The 20,138-nt window shown below is 30.9% G+C and overlaps 1 protein-coding gene across 1 annotated transcript in view; it reads left to right on the top strand.

Annotated features, from left to right (window-relative positions):
- The window catches only part of LOC126739397 (serine/threonine-protein kinase SMG1), a 157,256-nt gene that overhangs the window by 309 nt on the left and 136,809 nt on the right, over positions 1 to 20,138 (top strand). The window contains exons 2-5 of the mRNA XM_050445069.1: positions 36 to 233; positions 10,371 to 10,550; positions 14,569 to 14,752; positions 14,814 to 14,948. Coding sequence (XP_050301026.1) covers positions 83 to 233; positions 10,371 to 10,550; positions 14,569 to 14,752; positions 14,814 to 14,948 — 650 coding nt within the window. The 5' untranslated portion in view covers positions 36 to 82. The remainder of the gene's footprint in view (positions 1 to 35; positions 234 to 10,370; positions 10,551 to 14,568; positions 14,753 to 14,813; positions 14,949 to 20,138) is intronic.

Genomic DNA, 20,138 nt, shown 5'->3' with positions numbered 1-20,138 from the left:
CGATGTCTTGCTTCTAATCAAAAATGATGATCTAGTAAACGACTTCTGCCTAAAGGAACTACTCACAGGGATGTAGAGGAAAATGATATCAAGCAATGCCTCTATATACAAATTGAAATCTTCAAAAAGTTACCGAGATGTGCCAGATGCAGAGTACTCCCACTCTGATGAAAGTGGAGATCAAGAAATTAATGAAAAATTTAATGCCCGGGAAAGAGGATACCGAAATTCAGGTAAACATTTGTCAACAGGACCATCACAATAGTTCATCTATCATTGTTACTAGCATTATGCAAATTATCATGTTAAAAAGTTGTCTATTTTAAATACTATATCTTAAATTGTAATACTTCTAAAATCTTATAACTTAATAATGTCTTTCTGTGCTGTATATAGGATCTTAACCTAAAAAATTAGTATGTATACTATTCATAATCCTAGCTTGAGACCTATTGCTTGGTTTATACAAATCATGGTTCTTGTTGACTTTAGGTATATTTAATTTTTAACACATTTAAAAAAGTTATATGGAAAAGCATGACAACCTAAGTAAGATATAAAACTATTTTTGAAAAAATGTAAGGATTCTATGGCAGAACAAAGGTGACAGTAAGCTATGGCCCAAATATAAGCCATATTTTAGCGAGTAAGCGTCTTACTCGGTTGCCTTACAATGTCTTAAGCGTTACATCATCAAATGGTTGTGCTCGAATGACATCATGTCTAACAGCTGTCAGAGTCATATTAGTAAATATTAGCTATACCTTTCATCGGTATTGCATTCGCTTTGGAGACTGACCTAAACCATGAAAACAGCCATTTGTCTAAGTTTTCAAAACGTTTTTAGTCTAAATACTAAACTATCTAAATCCGATTTCATACATTTTAAGGATCAGATCAAGAGGAAATACAATAAACAAAAAAGTTACTGGCTTAAACATAACCTCACTCATTTTTTTTTCACATAGAAATAAACCCAAACTAATCAAAAATCAACTTAAAAAAATACCCGCAACCTCACCTTTACGTTCTCCACTGTATTTTTTGCAAATCTATTCGCTCTTTTGATTATTTATTATTTTCTGCATTTTTATTTGGTTTGGATCTTAACTGTTAAAATATATATGAGACATTAATATAAAATAAATAAAACTAATACTAGGAAATATAATGCTTCTACTCTAAAAAAATATCAAAAAATTGATATAAATATTTATTGTTTATTATTGTTTGTATAGCTTCTCTTTGACTTTGACATATCGAGTTTATTAGCGGTCTCGGGAGACCACTAACAAATGCTTAAAGCGCCTTATACGGTGACGTCATGACTTGATCGCTCGAATGAGATGTCTTAAAGACGCTTAAAGCCTCTTAAAACCGCTTACTCTCTAAAATATGGCTATAATTTTCAACTGGTTTAATTTCTTTTGCAGTTATATACTTTGTTGTTTAGGAAAAAATTAATTTTGAAGATTATGACAATTGAAGATTTCAATTGCATTGTAATTGCTCTGGTAGGGCACTTATGTCTGGTGGCAGTTTATTAAAAAAAAGCCTGATGAACTGTTAATATTTCAGATTTTTAATGTAAGGTATTATTATAATTTTGTTTCTAATGTAAGGTATAATATGTAGGTTATTGATTTAAGACAAAATCCAACATAAAACAAATATACTAAATAAAATGATCAGGTGGATTTAAAATTTTGTAAATATTAAATCAGGATTAATTTTACATCAATAATATTATAGTTATGTAAAATCAAGTGTAATAAGTAAAAATGTATTTCATTGGCTAAGATCTAAAAATTCATTTAAGTTGTAGAATGCCTTAATCAAAATTTTTTAAAACAGTTGTAAAACTGTTTTTCATTTGGTCTCCTAATATGTCTAGGCAATTTATTAAAAAATTTGGGTCCAAGTTAATTTACTTATACATGATTTGAGGCCATTATTTGCAAAAGTCTCTAATCAACAAAATAATCAAAATTCAATTTTTTCACCAAGTTCAACAGGTTTTAAATAAGGAACATATTACTATCGTTAAAATCTTTCATAACTGCCTTTTTCTCATAAAAAAAGTTAGTACAAATTTGCAGGTTATTTGCCAAACTGCTTATTTGCTCGTCAACCAATAAGCACTCTATTCTTGTGCCTACATGACTCCAATGCCATGCTTTGTTTACATAGAGTGAATTGAATATATTTTTAGTTCTAATAGCAATTTTGTTGTGTATTGATGTGTAATATCAATTGATTTTTGGTGTGATTTGCTGCTATGGATGAGTTAAATAATGATTATAAGATTTTACCTTTTCTCCAAGAGGAGAAGCATGCAAGAAAGAGCGACAACCGGAAAACTACCCTAGGGCTGTTAAAAAAAGGGATAGGTATGGCTTAAAAAAGGCCCTCAATTGGTTTAATAGTAGCTAATTAGCTGAAATTATATTATTTTACTATAGTGTCTGGAACATCTAACACCAAGTTAACACCTGCAAACGTGAACGCGTATTTATAGATGGAAATTGATACTCAAAAAAATGCGAACACAATAGCCTCGGCAGTTAGGCATGCATTAAACATCAAAATATTTGAGCCTTCTGTCACAAAAATTAACTTGTTCGCTGATGGGTGCGGCGGACAAAACAAGAACACAACTATGATGACAATGTTAGCCTACTGTTTCTTAAAGAATCTCCAGAAAATATTAAAAATATTGAGCTCACATTTCCAATTGTAGGGCACTCTTTTATCCCCCCAGATAGAGTTTTCAGATTAATAGAAAAGGAAGTAAAAAAAATACCTGTTATTGTAGAATCCAGTCATTACGACACTATAATAAGTAAACATGCTACAGTTAGAAAAATAGGTGTTGACTGGACTGTACAAGACTGGAAAACTGAAGCAAAAAAAATCGTAAAACTTACTGGAGCCTGGCATTTCAAATTTAGCAACGCAAAACGATTTATTTTTCATAAAAAGGCACCCACAGTTTTAATTCAAGGTGAGATTAATTACTTGAATAACACAGGAATGCCTAAAAGTGTTTTTAAAAAAAAATTGTTCACTTTCATCCCTAGAGCCAGGTGAAGTACCACTAAGCAACAAACTTAAAGGCGATAAAGTTTCTATTATTAGTTTACTGGTTAAGCATTATGGTGAAGACTGGAGAAAACTACCAGAGTTAGGCTTCTACAAAAATATCCTAAAGCAAACTGCTGCAAGTACAATTACAAGTGATGGTGACCAAGATTTGTGTGAAAACGAAACCGACACTAAAATTATTTAATTTTTTTCCTATTATTTCTTGGTTTTTTGAATAAGAAGATACCTGAAACTTAATGTTGGTATTTGAAAAACTTTTTTTAATATTTGTAACAAGTTATTTCTTGTTTAATTAATAAACTTTTCATTTAAAAAAACTTTAATGAGTTTCTGTCATTATTTTATTTGCAAAACTCTCTCTTTGCAAAAAAAAATATTTTTTTCAAAAACTGTAAGAGATTCACATTTACGATCATTATTACTTATTATTAATGAATATTTTGTATTGGTTAAAAAATATAACAATCCGAAAATATAATTTACATGAAAGCTGAAATATTTTTTGTTGCTCCTGAAAAGTAAATCAAATAGCAAAGAGGGAGTTTTGCAAATAACGGCCTCATTTATTAAGCCATATACAATTAATCCTTAACTCTAATATTGTAATCATGGCAGCTACTTTGCGTTTTATAGTGATTAAGATTTTCTTTATTATAAGCCCAAGCACCTCTTTATGTATAATCCTCACAAAATTTTAAGTAATCCCTTGAGAAGTTAAAATTTGGACTACAATAAAAGATCTCACATGAGCCCTATTGTGAAAAATTCTTTTAGCTTAAGGGATGTGGTCCGAAGTAATAAACTGTCAATAGTATAGACTTGTCAACAAGTGGTTTCATATTTCTTAGAAGAAAAGTGGAAGAATTTAATTTTTTAGCAGTAATGATGAATATGTTCATTAAAAATGGTGTCTATATGTAACCCCAAAAGCTTTACAGATTTTGTATTGGAAAGTTTATTTTTAAGGCTTTGCATTTCAATTGTTCTTAGACTAAATAGGATTTTTTTGGTTTTATTATTGTTTAATGTTGAGATGTTCATTCTACTATTCTACTACTTCATTAAACTATTCATTTTATTAAGTAAAGACTCCACATTTGTTTTTAAAAGGGCTGTTGTGTCATTAGTCAGAGTGCTTCTTGGCCTGTTTCATGAATTCCGCCTGGCATACTGATGTGGCCAGTATGCTGTGTGTCTGAACAGGATCACACTTATGGATTCCAAAAAGATAAAAGTGCTCATGATACTATATTTATGTTTTTGGATGATGTTTATGCATCTCCAAATGCTAGGATGTTGAAAGCTGCAGTGTTCTGTAATCTGTCAAAAGTATTTGATTGTGCACTTTCACCTGCAACTCTCTGAGTTTTTTTCAGTGTTATGTGACATAACTTACTAGAAACTGGAAATGAAAAAATGAATTATTAGAATAATGTATAAAAGGTATAATAATAGAAAAATGTATATATACCGGGTTGTGCTTCGCCGAGCGAAACATAGGAAATCCTATGTAAATTTTGTCTGGTTTTACCTGAACTGAAAATTTGCTAATTTTGCAATTACATTTAATTGAATAATTCAAGATTCGCTTATTAAAATTTTTTGAAACTTTGCACGAGGGTTTGCCAGACTGGTCTCTTCAAAAAAATATCTTACATTTTTTCTGTAAAATGTACAGGGAAGCTAATAATTGACCCCCTTAAAATTTACATGGGATTTCCTATGTTCCGCTCGGCGACGCACTACCTGGTATATATACAGTTTTAGGTCAGCATTTAAAAAAACATAACATAACAAGATATTGTATTTAAAATTGACTCTAAAGAAAACTTATTTTTCATGTAAATAATCAAAGCTGAATGTTGCAACTTGGAAAAATAATTATTGAAATATTGCAAGAAACTAGATATACAAATATTAATTGGAATACAATACAATAAGTAATATAATAAGTTTTTGATAAACAAAATTACAACACTAGAAAAATCTAAATTATCAGCTTTTCTTCATTCTGACTTTTAAAAGCATACAAAACTTGATTCTTTTGGGGAATATTAGATTAGAGAAGCAGGTACAGAAGAAATTCTCTGTAAAATTATTCAATTCTATGAATGCAGCAAATATAATGGGAGTTCAAAACCTCAGATAATTTAACTCTCTCTTAATAAAACTAAGTCATCATTGTGATCATGTTGTAATATAATTCAGAGATATTTTTTTAATTAAAAAAATACCTTTGCCAATACCCCATTTTATTTTGACTGAAAGGTCTGCTATTTATGATAGTGGTTTTCCCTTATAATATTATTATGAAAATATAAACACGTCAATTATTCTCCTAGTATTATCTCCTTTGTACTATTTTATTCTTAGTTAAAAGTTAGTAGGGTTTATTTAGGGTTCTACTTACTTTTAGTTTAATATTTTCATCTATAGTGTCTAGTTTTTAAGTAGTTCATCTTGTTTGAGGGGCCAAATTTAGGTTACTTAGGTTATATTTTTGTAAATCCCTGTATTTTAAATTTTCTAGAATTTGTATACTTGCTTGCGTTGACTATTGTGACAGTATTCTCTTGAAATTATTGGTTTCTTTTGACAAAAACAATGAAGGAAATTCTAAATATTTCTAAATTCTGCCATGGATCTTTAAAAGAGATTTTCTGTTTTTGACTAATCTCATTGCTTCCAACTCTTATCAAAATGAATTGAAAAAATGATCAAAGTTAGAATGACCTTTTTTCTTATAAGGGGCAATTTATTAAATAGGAGCCAGTTTGGTTTTTGGAATGCAAAGAGTACTGGTGATGGAGATTAATATTTTGGAGAAACTTTATTTGGGGTATGATCGCAAAGTATTGCTGCCAAAGTTACATCTCTAGGGACTTAGAGGGTGTGCTTCATATCACTTACTGTATCTAGGAAATAGAAGATAGGTGGTTAAGACCAACTTTTCAAATTAATCATCTGTGCAGAATATTGATTATTCTCCAAGGAAAGGTTCTTGTCCTTTTTTTATTTCTCATTGTTATCAACGACCTAGCGATTGATGGATCCTTTTCGTTATTTATTTATTTATTTTACAAGTATCAACAGCTACAAGGCCACTTACAGATACTAACTTAACATATGTATCTACATAAATATATATATTTTAATATAGCATAAAAAGTACTGTAATAAATAATAATAATACAACAACAAAAACCCAACACATCACTCACCAGTTCAGTTCTGTTTTAGTTTATTTAGTATTATTTTTTTAAACTGATCCAGACTAGTTTAATCAATGTCAATATTGGAAGCATATAAGTTAAAATATTCACAAAGTTTATAAATGGGAGAATTCTTATAAAGGTTGGTTCATGGATAAGCCAGATAAAAACTAATGGATGGAGGGTGTTAATTTTGTTTAAAGCAAAAGGTAACTGGGTAAGAATTTCAGGACAATCTATTTTGGTTTTCAGTATTTTGAAAATATTACACAAATATATTCTAATTCTTCTCTTACTCAGAGACAGACTATCAAAAACCTGCAACAAATGATCATTATCACAGCCTCTCTGGGGATGTATACCAAATTTCCTAAAATACAAGCACTTCAAGAACTTTCTCTGAACACCTTCAATCATAGCTACCCAGATACTGCACGGGAGGAACCAAATAATGAACCCATATTCCAAGATTACCAAAACCAAGCTATCAAAAAGATGGAGACTCACTTCAACACTTAACTCCTTGGTGGTTCTAACAATAAATCCAGAAATTTTTTGGGCATTTTCTACTTTTGATAAAATGTGTTTAGAAAATGAAAGAGTCAGGTCAAAAATCACTCTTAGATCCTTCTGCTGGGGTACTCTTTGAAGTTGCCCACCATTAAAGGAGTAATTAAAAAAAAATTATGGGACTACTATTTAGGGTGAATGACATACCAGCACACTTACTGACATTTAATCTAAAGCTATTTAATTCGCAGCATCCCAAAATTCATCTTGCAAAGCCTGACAATCATTCACAGATTGAATCTGAATGAAACACTTAAAATCGTCGGCAAACAATAATCCCCTTGCATTTTTAATATTGCAAGTCAGACCGTTGATGGCAGCCAAAAACAAAAGTGGTCCAAGATTGGAACTCTATGGAACACCAGAAGTACTTTTAAAGACTTGGAACCTTTAATTTCAACATATCGAAACCTACAACTGAGGTATGACTGAATTAGGTATGTAATAGAAGGGACACATCGTCAATCACAAGTCTAATAAAGATTTCAGGATTGTACAGTGTCTCACTCTATCAAACGCTTTCTCTATATCTGTATTGATAACATCAACCTGGGATTTTCCATTAATAGCTTCATGGACATATTGACAGAATGAAACAAGATTAGTGAAAGTTGATTTTTTGCGCAAAAAGCCATGTTGACATGAAGTAATGCGACCAGCTATTTCACTAGAAAGGTGCTCAAAGATAATCAATTCCAAGACTTTAGAAATAGAGCTCATAATAGTAATTGGGCGGTAGTTCTTAATTTTATCTCTAGAGCCAGATTTGTATTAGAAATTATTTTGGTAATTTTCCACCTATCTGGATAACTATTCTGGATAAAGTTTGGAGAATAATGCGATTTCTAAATTGAACCTAGTAGATGAAGTAATCCTGCAATGTCTAGGACGTTCTTTACCTTTAAGGAAAACATCTAAACACGGATAGTGAGAATCAACAGGAACCAAATAATCTCAACGGTATCAATCCCAGCATCATCAAAAGATGCAATAACAAGATCTAGAAGAACACTATTATTGTTTTTGATTTGGTTTACCTGGAATAAATTGTTAAAAGAAATAAATGACTTAAGAGCATTTAAACAGTCGTTGCCGCACATAGGGTTTACATAACTAGGAATGTTAAAGTCGCCGATAATGGCAAATTCCAAAAATTTCATTTACCTACAAGGTTATCCTCAATTTTCTTTAAAAAAAGTTCATACAAATTACAGCCACTGTTAGGGAACATATATAATACAATGCCATACAAGCAGGAATATCACCAAGTGAAATCCTAATACACAATGCTTCCTGATCAGCATCAAAAATGTTAACTTCGGTAGCGATGAAGCTGTCTTTGATTGCAAACAATACATCACCGCCCTAATCTGTTATTCTACTCCTATCCCTTCTAAAAATAAGTCTATCCTTAAAGCTAAACTCTACATTACTAATGGAATTATTCAACCATGTCTCCAACAGTGCAACCAAGTCAAAATTATTAAGAAATAAATTGCTTTTAAGTTGGTTTAATTTTATTTTAATGCCTCTACAATTTTGATAAAATATAGAAAAATCATTAGTTAATTGGTGGCTATTTCTCTTAATTCTTAGTGAAAATTTACACTAGAAAAATTATTAAGATTTTGGCTAATAAAAACAGCATTATAAACAGAAAAAGTTAAGTCAAAGCTGCAATGACCGTCGGTTGAATTGGGGGGTCGATACCAGGTGTGTCATCGTTACATGATATATTATCAAGGTTGGGTTGACTGACCATCATATCATTAAGCCGAATATATAACAGCTTTTTATTACGGGAGTGAATAGCCGAACTGATCAGTACCAATAGTCTAGTGTTTGATTGTCTTCTGCCATGCGCATTACAACTATTAATGAAATTATTTTGATTGGAAGAAAACTTGTCAAAATTAAAAACTAAATCACGAAGCCTATTATTAAAACTATAGCATTTAGTTGGGTTGGGTTGGGTTATTTTAAATTAATTGGAAGCCAGTGGTAAGGTTATAGCTTAACGCAAGGTTATACCTTGCATTATAATTAATGGCTTACATGGACTAATTGCAGCCAACCTTATTTGATCAAAATTGTAAAATATATGAAAAATATATTTTACTTTTTTTTTTTTGTAAAATATGCGACAAGGACACTTATTCTCAAACATTCATATGGAATGATACTTATCTCTTTTTTTTTAATATTGTGTTAATTTCTGACAATGTTTTGCTAAAGGTCCATGTTGTAGCAAAACATTGTCATGTCCTGTGCGTAACTGACAGCAATTATTATTTGTATGATGGCTCATACGCCGAAAGCGCTGGGCTAAGCTAATAAACGTTTTGCTCCGAATATATCTGATTTGATTATTTCGTACTATCCTGTGAACAACACAGCCACTTCCCTTTTATAAGGATAGTTTACTAGTTTTATTTACGAGTTCTTAGGCGATGTAGAGAATTATAGATTTATGAAGATGACTAATCTTAATTCACTAGCAAATGTGTTAGATACATATTGTTGAATGACAATTACCTACCAATCACATGCTCCTAAGCTATTGTGTAATTACATGTTTTAAATTATTTTTTTTTAAATAATAAATGGACAAGTTTAACGAAATATTCCAAGCTGGGAGGCAGAAAAAAATGAACTTTTCTGCTTATTGGCTTCTTCAAAGGAAGACAACCAGACAGCCAAAGGAAAATAAAAAAAATAATTTTTATTGTATTACAAACCATGATGAATAACTAATTTATAGCATACTTCTGTAATAACTTTTCCACACACTACATAGACGTGCATTTTGGAGTCCGAGTATAGTAAAAATAATGTTAAAAATAATAAAGTGTGAGAAGAAAACCTAGTATAAAAATCTTGGAGTGCAGTTAAACTTTAATAGTCATTTTAACACAATTGTCAATGCATATCAAATGTTAACATTTTGTTATAAGGAATTTAAGTTGTACTTATAAGTTATACTTACCTGTGATTTAAACTAATAAGGCCATATTTATAGGCCATATTCTGTAATATGGTCTCCTTAAACTGATTCTAACAAAAAAATAATTGTTTTGTTCCACTCTAAGTCCTCCATTGCTTGAAATTGCATTAACTTGAAAATTAACTAGTCAGTTTAAATCAATTTTACATAAATTATTGTGTCTTTATATAAAAATCTTTTTAGTATTATTATATAGTATTATTTATAAATTATTAGTATTTACCATTCTTAGGAGCTCTGACTTTCAATACTGTAACATACTAATGATTGCAGCTATGATTGGTTGGTAAGGTAAAGCAAATTTTGTATCATTAAAAGATTTGCTCTTTGAAATAGTAATGTACAAACATGAATATTTTAAATAAAAACCACTGATAGTTTTGACTTCATTTCATATTTTTAATTATTTTTACTACATATAAATCAAGCAGCAAAATGCATCAAGTATGAAATAAAAAAAGTCTCTATACGTATTGCAGGTGCTACCAGAAACCGTACAAGATCTACTGAATTTAGATCTACGAGAACAACGGGAGGAAGAGCTGCATGCAGGCCTGGTCGTAGAGGAGATCCGCCGTCTCGTAGATCAGATAGGGATTATTCTGATGGGTATTATTCCACTAGAAAATATGAGAGCAGCCGAAATGAGGGGTTACCAGGTATTTTATATGATAATCGCTTATTATGATATTTATATATACAGGGTGCTCCGTGAAGTAAATGACAAAATATCATTACGTGTTCTTTGGCTAAATTCGGGTCGAAAATGTCCTATAAACATGGGTCTGCAAATGCTTCCTTACCAAGATATATATATTTAATTTAATAATAATAGTAATAATAATACGTTTATTATTTACCAAAATAATACATTATAAATTGTATTTATTATACATAAGTGCTAAAACTAATTAATTATATGATAACTAACAGGTCATTATGTCAGACTTCCAGGACCATTTAACAAAATAGTGCCTTAATTCTGTTGAAGCCTAGGTATTTCCTAACAAATACTGCAGATTACATACACTTATAATAATAAATTACATGTAATGAACATTAAGTCATAAAGAAGAGCTTGAAGCAAAAGAAAAAACATCAATACCAGAAGGATAGAGAACGGACCTCTCCTACACTTAGGTATACCCTATAAAGAGACTCAAAGGATTCATTCAGGTTGATGTTGAAGATTATTCAACATACAAAAAAACACATGCCGAAACAGTTTTGAAGTTTCTGAATTTTGGCCGTATCAGAATAATTAAGACACGGGTGACAGACATGGTGTCACAAAAGTTTAATGGTGATCAAAGAATTACATATCGATTTTTTTAATTTTAGGGCTTTAAAAGTTTCTGAGAGAAAATATGGATTTCAGAGCAGAATATCCATTTCTTAACATAAAAGTCACATGTTCTTTAAATCTTAGTTTATTATTCATAATAAGCCCTACATTTTTGTCAGATTTTTTTAATGATACGCATTTTTGTTTAAACGCAATTTAAATGCTCCAAGATATATGCCGGGTGATTATCACGACAGAAAAAAATGACAATTGATTTAGTAGGGTTAATTTTTAAGAGTAGCTTTTGGGCCTCAATATATAATATATTTAAATCTTCGTTAATACCTTGATTAGCATTAATTACCTCAGAACTTTGGAAACGAAAAGTAAAACTGCGTGTCATGTGCATAGCAATGATGTTTGATGTGTGTTAGATTATTAGTGATTTGTGATGTATAAAGCTATATAATAACGTGCCCAAAATGCTACTCTGGAGGACTCCCAATGTGACAGCAAGTACATCAGATACTCTACCATCAAGTACCTTTTGCTTAAGGTTAGATAAAAAAATGCGACCAATGCCAAAGCTGAATAACCAAATCTGATATATTCCAATATACCCAATAATATCTTATGGTTTACCATGTCAAAGGCCTTTATAAAGTCGAGAATTACCATAACTGTACCCTGATTTTTGTCAAGGGCTTTATTATAAAATATATAAACAGTTACTTGTGACAGAGCAGTGGCACAACTATAACCTCTACGGAATCCCGATTGATTCTCGGGCAAAGTCAGTGGCGTCCCATATATAAAATTGAAATACAACTAAATATAATCTGAAGATATTTTATATCAATATATCTTTGTTTTTCAAGGTGTTTTTAAAATTATTAGTTTTAAATTAGTAGATTAATGACGAATTTGAGAGGTTATGGAGGCTATGGTGCCAAAACTAAACAAATTCCACTTTTCTTTCTGATCTTTTTTTTCTCTGTCATCTTTCAAAAAATGTGTTTTTGATAGTTATTTAAAATTGACGACATTTCACAGGTTTTAAAAAGTTAAAATAGGAAATTTTTGTTCCAGTATGTTGACATTTTTTTTCCAAGCTATGCCGAAATATTGAATTTAAAAAGTTTGAATGAGAATAACTTCAATACTTAGCTATAGCACATGCTACATGAAAAATGTTTAGAAATGTAAGGGCAATCCAAAAATCCAATAAAAAGCGCAGACAGACACCCTGTATAATTTTTTTTCGCAAAATATGCTTCAAAAAAAAAAACAAAATCGATGGGTTCGAGCTAACCGATTATATATAACTATCCGATTAAAAAAAAATTACGAGATATTAAAATTGTCATTACAATATCAGAATTTCAGGGGTAATATCAGTTCATATCAGAATTTTTTATTTGATAAATTTGAATTGTCATTGTTTTTATATGAACTGATCAAAAATTATTTTCAATTACATATCACAAAAGATACTTTCGCGCAATGTTTCAGGAATGAAACAAATTTGTTTTTAACAAAAAAATGTTTTTTCAAAAGTTCCATGTAATTTTCCCTAATAAAAAATTAAATTTCAAAAAACACAACATCCTTAAATTTTTTATGTAATTTTTTAAGGCTAATATACAGGTTGGAGAATCGATCATTAGACATAGAGTGGTGTTTGAGGGTGAAATAGAGCAACACGCACGCAAGCATCTCGCGCGCTTTGCTACTTGCTTACTACGTCGTTGTTTTTTAGTATGGCGTTAATAAGCGTATGACTTTGATGGGGTAAACAGGATTACTTGCTATAAACATTCGCAAAATATGTACGGAATTGAAATTGTTGGTGTGTGTGTTGTGATTGTGCTTTCCATGTAAAAGATGATTCATCTAAAATTATATTACCTAAAAAATTTTAATTTTCATTTGCTTTTTCAAATTATGGTTTTACATACACACAATTTACCCATGTTTTTTCCAAATACTGGTAACAGTTTCATGGGTATGGACATACCCAGTTCCTCTCCCACACTTCAACTTGATAATGTTGAATCGACTTCTAGGGTACTAAAAGCCATTTCTATCACTCCTTTTTGCTTCTGGACCATTTTGATAAAAGGTTCTTGTACTTCAGGGTGACATTTGTGACAGTCTTGAAGACAAAGGTATGTATCAAATTCGAACCCCCATTTAAAATTGTTTTGCAACAGGAAACCGGTCTATTTTCAATTGTTGTTGATAATAATAAGTTGAGAAAAAATAATAGCGCTTTAAAATTCAAGAGTGCAGCCTGTAGTCAAATAGCATCAGGAGGCCTGGCTACTGCAAATATTTTCATTATTTTGTAAAATATAAAAACAGATGACCAAAGGCGGCCGCTCAAGACGAAAGGAAGCGGTGTTGCCATTATTTTGGACAACGCATAATCTTCAATTCTCCAACCTGTTATTAAATATTATTTCCAGGGTTACAAGCTAATTTTCTACCTTTTTTAAGCATTTTAAAAAGGACCCTTTAAACACAGTGCATCCGTAAAGTAGCAGATAACTTTACGGATAACAGTAGGTAATTAAGTGTAGTTACTAATAAAACGCAGAATGACACTGCTTTTGCCTGTCAAAAAGAATAAACACCACTTGCAAATGTAAAAATGCGTCAAATAGTTGCACCAAAATACATTCACTTTTTGACACTGGCAACAACAACTAAAAACCTAAATACCAACATTTAATTTAGATAGGTATTTCTTTAATTTTACATTTTATCATCATTTTTCATTCAAAATTGCTTATGTAACCACTATTCATTTGTACCATATCCTTTGTAAAAAAATGCGTTCTTTCTAATTCTGCATTAAAAAATGGTGGTTTCCATTTAAAAAACATATTGATGTCGTCATATCTTTTTTTTGAGTCACTCTGTATTTTTAATTTCTATGTAAAAAAACTCTTAAATCCAATATTAAAATCGACGGGTTCGGGCATTTTTTTCAGAAACGATCTGTTTCCTTTTTATTGAATTTATCCGCTACTTTACAGATGCACTGTATATAGTACATCCAGTCTGGTGAATGAGTTTATAGACACCGATACTGTCGAGATCAAATCAGCGTTTGCCAATCACCTATATCGTCAACAGGTCATAATTTTTTCTTTTCCGAAGAAGAGTCCAGGTTTGACTCAATTTTAATAACATTATCTAGTCCCCTCCTTTCTTTTCAAGCTACTGCATGAACGGTGGTGGTCTAACGGGCAATTCAATTAACCTTAACAGTTTTAATATGAAGTTGTAAGTTTGAATCCCGATAGTTCCTTCTAACTTTTTACCTTTTTTTATTATTTTTTGTATATAATTCTATGTTATATAATAAACTAGTGTTTTTTTGCCAGCATTTAGGGGAAAGTTCTATGAACCAGAGAAGAAATCTGATATAAAGCTAAACCTACCTGAAGACACCAGAATATCAAAACTTTTAAGACGCCTTAATATAGAAACCTGCCAAGAAAACTCTCTGCAGATCTCCAAAAAGCTTTTAGAAGTATTACTTTTACCCGACAATGCAGCATATATTAGGTAGACTTAACACTACTCTAAAAAAAATAAAAAAAACTCTTTATATTAATATTTATTGTAGGAAAGCGTTTCATATTCTTGGTGAATCCATGTATGAAATTTTGATGGTTTCACCAGGCTTATTGGCCAAACAACAAGCTGCTAGAGCGCTGGGTAGAATGGGTTATATTATGGGACAAGAAGGTGATTTTGACAGGTAATTAAGGATCAATATTGGTTAAGTGTTGGCAATCTTATAATTGAAAGAACAGATTAATGTAGTCGAATTTTATTATAACTAGGCGTAATGTGTTAATGCAAGTAATAAATTAATATACTATAAAAATGTATGTATATAGGGTCCCAAGTTCAAGAGTGACTGTTGGGATCTCGTAAATTATAAAAGAACGTCACTTAAATTGAGGTAGAGTTGCGTCATTTGATGATGATTTTAATTTGCTTCTTAATATTTTTTGGAGATAACCAAAAAAGTCTTTTTTTTTTGCCTACATCACGACGAATAAAAACTATAATAATATGACTTTTCATCTCTTAGTGTTCATTAACAATTCTTTTTGTTACACCTGTTGAATTATATTATATTTACATAGTTGATATATCATTGAAACAATTAAATATCGTTTCTACGATATACTGCTCTTCATATTGATGATGATTTTCTTTATTAAAAATATCCTTACAACAATCATTAATTCTCCTCTTTATTTTGTCATAACCCAGATTTAAATTATTATATCATGCAACTGTTTTTAATTTTTGGCGTTGTGAATAGTAAAGGATTTTCCAATATTTATCCCAATTTTGGATTTTGAAATACTGCCAGCTTGATATAATTATTTCCTTTTTATTCCAGTATTTTCTGCGAAACAAGTCATCTCTCCTTGTGCATCTTAATAAGTTAAGTAATTGGCATATATCATCTTCACTGCTACAGTTTTTGAGGCAAAATTGAGATAGAGTTAAAAATATGAAAATAATTATAAACATTAATATACAGTGTGACCCATTTGTTTTCGGGTCACCCTGATAAAAAGTTTATTTTTGGTGCGATTTTGCTCGGGTTTTTTTTAAATGTTAGGTCCAGAAAAACTGCATCATTATAACAAAAAAAAAAATTCTGTGGTGTGCACAATTTGGCATCCCTCAAAATGGCCTTATACCAAATTTCACCAAAAAAATATTAAATAATAACAATTTTATAATAAAAAAAAGAAATGCGCTTTACTTCTAAATTGTCTCTAAAAATTATTGAAATATTGAACTCTATTGTGTCTAAAAATTATTGAAATATTGAATTGTCACATTTGACATATAACTGTCAAAAGTGGTAATAGAATGTGTTTAGATACTATTAGTAATCATGGAAAATTTAAATTTTAAGAAAAAAAATTGAAATTGTTCGTCTTGTTGGTGGTAACACGCGTTCGATGAGAGAAGCTGCCAGAGAATTTAATATTAGGCATCCTGATAGACCAGTAAGTCTAAGTACTGTGCAACGTGTTAATAAAATTTTCAATGAAACAGGATCTGTTTCGAAAAATCTGCTTAAAAATAGACATAATGGACGGCGTGGGCTCAGAAGAAATGAAAATTACATTTTGGAATATTTTAAAGGCAATTCTCGAAGTAGTGTCAGAACGGCTAGTTTGGTCCTTAACATCCTCAGAGAAAGTATAAGAAGATGTTTGCAAAAACATAACATAAAAGCATTTAAGCCAAAATTTTTGCACACCTTAGAGGATGGTGACCAGGCAAGAAGATTAGAGTTTTGCTATTGGCTTCAGGGAGAATATTTAAACAACAGAAACTTTCTAGATGAAATCCTTCTTAGCGATGAAGCCACTTTTACCACAATTTCTCAAGAAGCTTACTCAAAACAGGCAAGAGACTCACAGGTCTTAAATCGGTAATTCGAGATGGTAAAGTTACTTTAGGTAAAGGAAAGATAACAGCAGTCTTCCAAGTTGAGGGAAAACATCCCTCCTCAAGGCATACATTAATTATATGAGTAGAATGATCCAACAGAATAGGGATGCCAACCCCTAGTATAATAGGGATACTAATGTATCCTACAAATACTTCGTTTCAATAATCTAAAACACTTTTGAAGCTGTGTTTACAGAAAAGCGTAGTCATAAGGGGTAATGATGGCCAAAATCCACGTTTTTCATAAATTCCAAAAATATTTGACTATTCCAAAAACTTTTGAATATAAGCTTTCGATAAACTTTTAGAAGATTGGCCTAATTTAAGGTTGATCTTTTGGTTTTGCACCACTAAATTTTTCTAACATTGTAAATTAAATTTATTCTCGTAAATGTAACGATAATTGGTAGAGAGTCAACATCCGTGATGAGCCTCTAGTCCTAAGACCTAAACTCTATCAGATTAAGAGATGTATACCTTCAGTCTTCCTGGGCTGCCAATCTCTTTAATGTTTCATTGCATTATAATTTAATTAATATAGCATTATAATTATAATGTATTTTATGCATTGATCAACATACAGAGAGAAAAGTGGGGGAGCTATATACATAGAACCCTGGGGTACCCCTATTTTAAATGGCAGAAACTTATAAAATTCATCTTTGTGAAAAAAATGTAAGCGATCTTCATGCTTAATTGCATCTGCCAAAAAACCAAAATAGTGAAACTTTTTTTTTGGTGATCTATGGTATCAAATGCTTTATTTAGATCTATAAATTTTAAGCACGTTATTTCTCTTAAATTATTAGACCTTATATCATTGACAATACCAATAAGACTTGTAGTACTGAAAGACTTACGAAAGCCTAATTAGCAGTTAAGAATAATTTTTAAATTATGAACATAGTCATCCATTTCATTATACAGTGTGTCCAATATAAGGATGTCTATCATGGAAATTGGATCTTGGAAAATAAAAGAGATACGAAGATGGTTAAATTAGAGAAAAGTTGTGCATTTTCAAGCCTAACAATATGCCGTTTAGAAAGTTTTAAAATTCCGAGTAATTCTGGAGATATGTCTAAAAAAACAAAATTTGCCGATTTCGTTTTCTTTTTTTTTTTCTGACGTTATTTAAAGAGATATGGAAAAACAGAAGACACTTTCTTGTGGCCACTAAGGGTTTACTTTTTTTACGCGCCATATAAAAAAATTAAGTTGATGATGGTTTCTCCGAAACGAAACGCCGCACAGTGCTGCACGGTATAGGTACTAACGGACAAAAATAAGGATTTTAATAAATAGAGAGTGTACGTTAAAACTTTAAATTAAACTCTAAATATACTAAGTCACAATTCTATAATAAATGCATTAACGATAAAAAGAAATTTTATTTATACAGAGTGTTCCAAACATTTAACTAAAAAAATATTTTTATTGAAATTATAATGTATTATAATATTGATGTGATTTTATTAGAGATTTACAACTAAATAAAACTAAAATTATTTATACAGGGTGACCTAGTTATAATTGATATAATACCCTTTGTTTTGTTAAATAAATTCCCAAAAACACTTAAAATATTAAAAAGAAAAATTAATGTGTCTTTAGCAAAAAAATGTAGTTGCATTTTTTGTAAATAATAAAAAATTTTTTTGCCTTTTATTTAGTAATTTCTAATCTGAAATGTCATCATCTTCGCTAATATCCATGTGCATAGTTTTGAGTATATTTTCAACAAATGATAGTTGTGTGGTTGAATTTTTCTCATTATCCAAGTATGTCAATATGTCTTCGTCACAATTTTTAGCTATATTTTTTCTTGTAGCTTTTCTTATTCTCTTTTCTTTATAAGGGTCTGAGGTCATAAAAAAGGTTTTAAAAATGTCAATATTTGTAACTGTTCTGGATGATTTACGGGTATTACATAATCTAATTTTTCGAAACTCTTAGCGTGTCTGGCCTCTAAGGCCTCCTCGGACAGCTGACCAACTGGCAATTCAAAATAATTAGTTATATCGCACCCGTGAATCAGTATTTTATGCACTGTACTTGGCATATAATACCAATCATATAAGTCCAAGTTCAGTATAAATATTGATCTTACAACCTGAAGCTAAAATTCTTAAACTTTTCCACCAAATTCTTGTCTATTCCTCTTATTTGTGAATTTAGTTCTGGATCACTAAAAAATCGCCGAGCTGTATGCCCGTTATTTGTGCAATCATACCCACGTTTTGGCTTATCAACTATCAACCCTAATTTTTATTTGAATTGTGCTGAATTTGCTTTTTAGCATCTTCAGCGATTTTTTTATTTTCATCGCCTTCTATCTGCCAAGTTTTAAATGGTAAATGGTATGAGATATGAAGCAGGCACTTAAAAAAATCTTATCCAACAGTGGAGAGTTGATAAGCCAAATCTATAATTTTCTTCATTTGGGATTTTGTTTATGATATTGTCCGAATTTATTTCCTTGGGTCCACACAAACAATCCACACCTCCACAAACAATACATCTGGAAGTTGCGTTAGTTCCCGATAAAACATTGGCTACACTACCATCGAACATGGTTAAAATCGTTTAGAATGACACGCTCTTAACAGGGCTATCCCGAATAATATAAACGGATATTTCACTAATTTTTTTGCATTTTGCACCATTTTCTTTAGCATTTTCTTTAATGAAGTAAAATCTGATTGGTCTGGTAGGTAATAATGTGTAGTTTGGTGTTGGGTTAAACCAAATGATTTTACCAGAATCAATTACAATAAGTTTTAGGGGAACTAATGCAATCAAAAACATATATTCATCGGTAGAATCAGTATTTTCAAATGCTTGTTTATACAGACTGTGGCCCGAACTACCGTAAAATCCCCATATGTTACCACCCTAATTTGCTTAGGTAAATATTCATTTTTTACTTTAATGAGTGTACGGTAGCTCGGAAAACAATCTCTATGCAAGGCGTTAATTGAACATCTCAAAATATTATATTTTCTATAAATATATATATAAATTTAAATCATTAAATAAAGCTAAAACCTGCTAAGGAGTTAAAGATTTCTTTATACGAGGCATGTCCAGAAAGTAAGTGTACTGAGCCTGTCACGGCGGTAGGGAATTGTTTTTCCACATGTTGGCTGCACTGCCGCATAGCGTGATTTCTCCCCTCCACAACAAGACCGCTTCGAGGTCAGTACGTTGAGAACTATAGACGCAGCAACACGTTTAGTGAGAAATGTCAATCGAGGTTTGTAAAATGTCAATTGAGGTTTGTAATGAGGTACAAACTGCATATGGTGATAAAGCTATGAATCGTACAAGTGTGTTCAAGTGGTGTCGCGAGTTTAAAAATGGTCGTACATCTGTGCATGATGATCAGAGGAGCGGAAAGCCTTCAATTGTGACTGAAGAAATTTTGGAAAAAATCGAAAATGCGATCCGTGACGATCGC

This window comes from Anthonomus grandis, chromosome 1 (assembly GCF_022605725.1).
Source record: "Anthonomus grandis grandis chromosome 1, icAntGran1.3, whole genome shotgun sequence".
NCBI lineage: Eukaryota > Metazoa > Arthropoda > Insecta > Coleoptera > Curculionidae > Anthonomus > Anthonomus grandis.
This window is presented reverse-complemented; position numbering and strand designations above follow the sequence as displayed.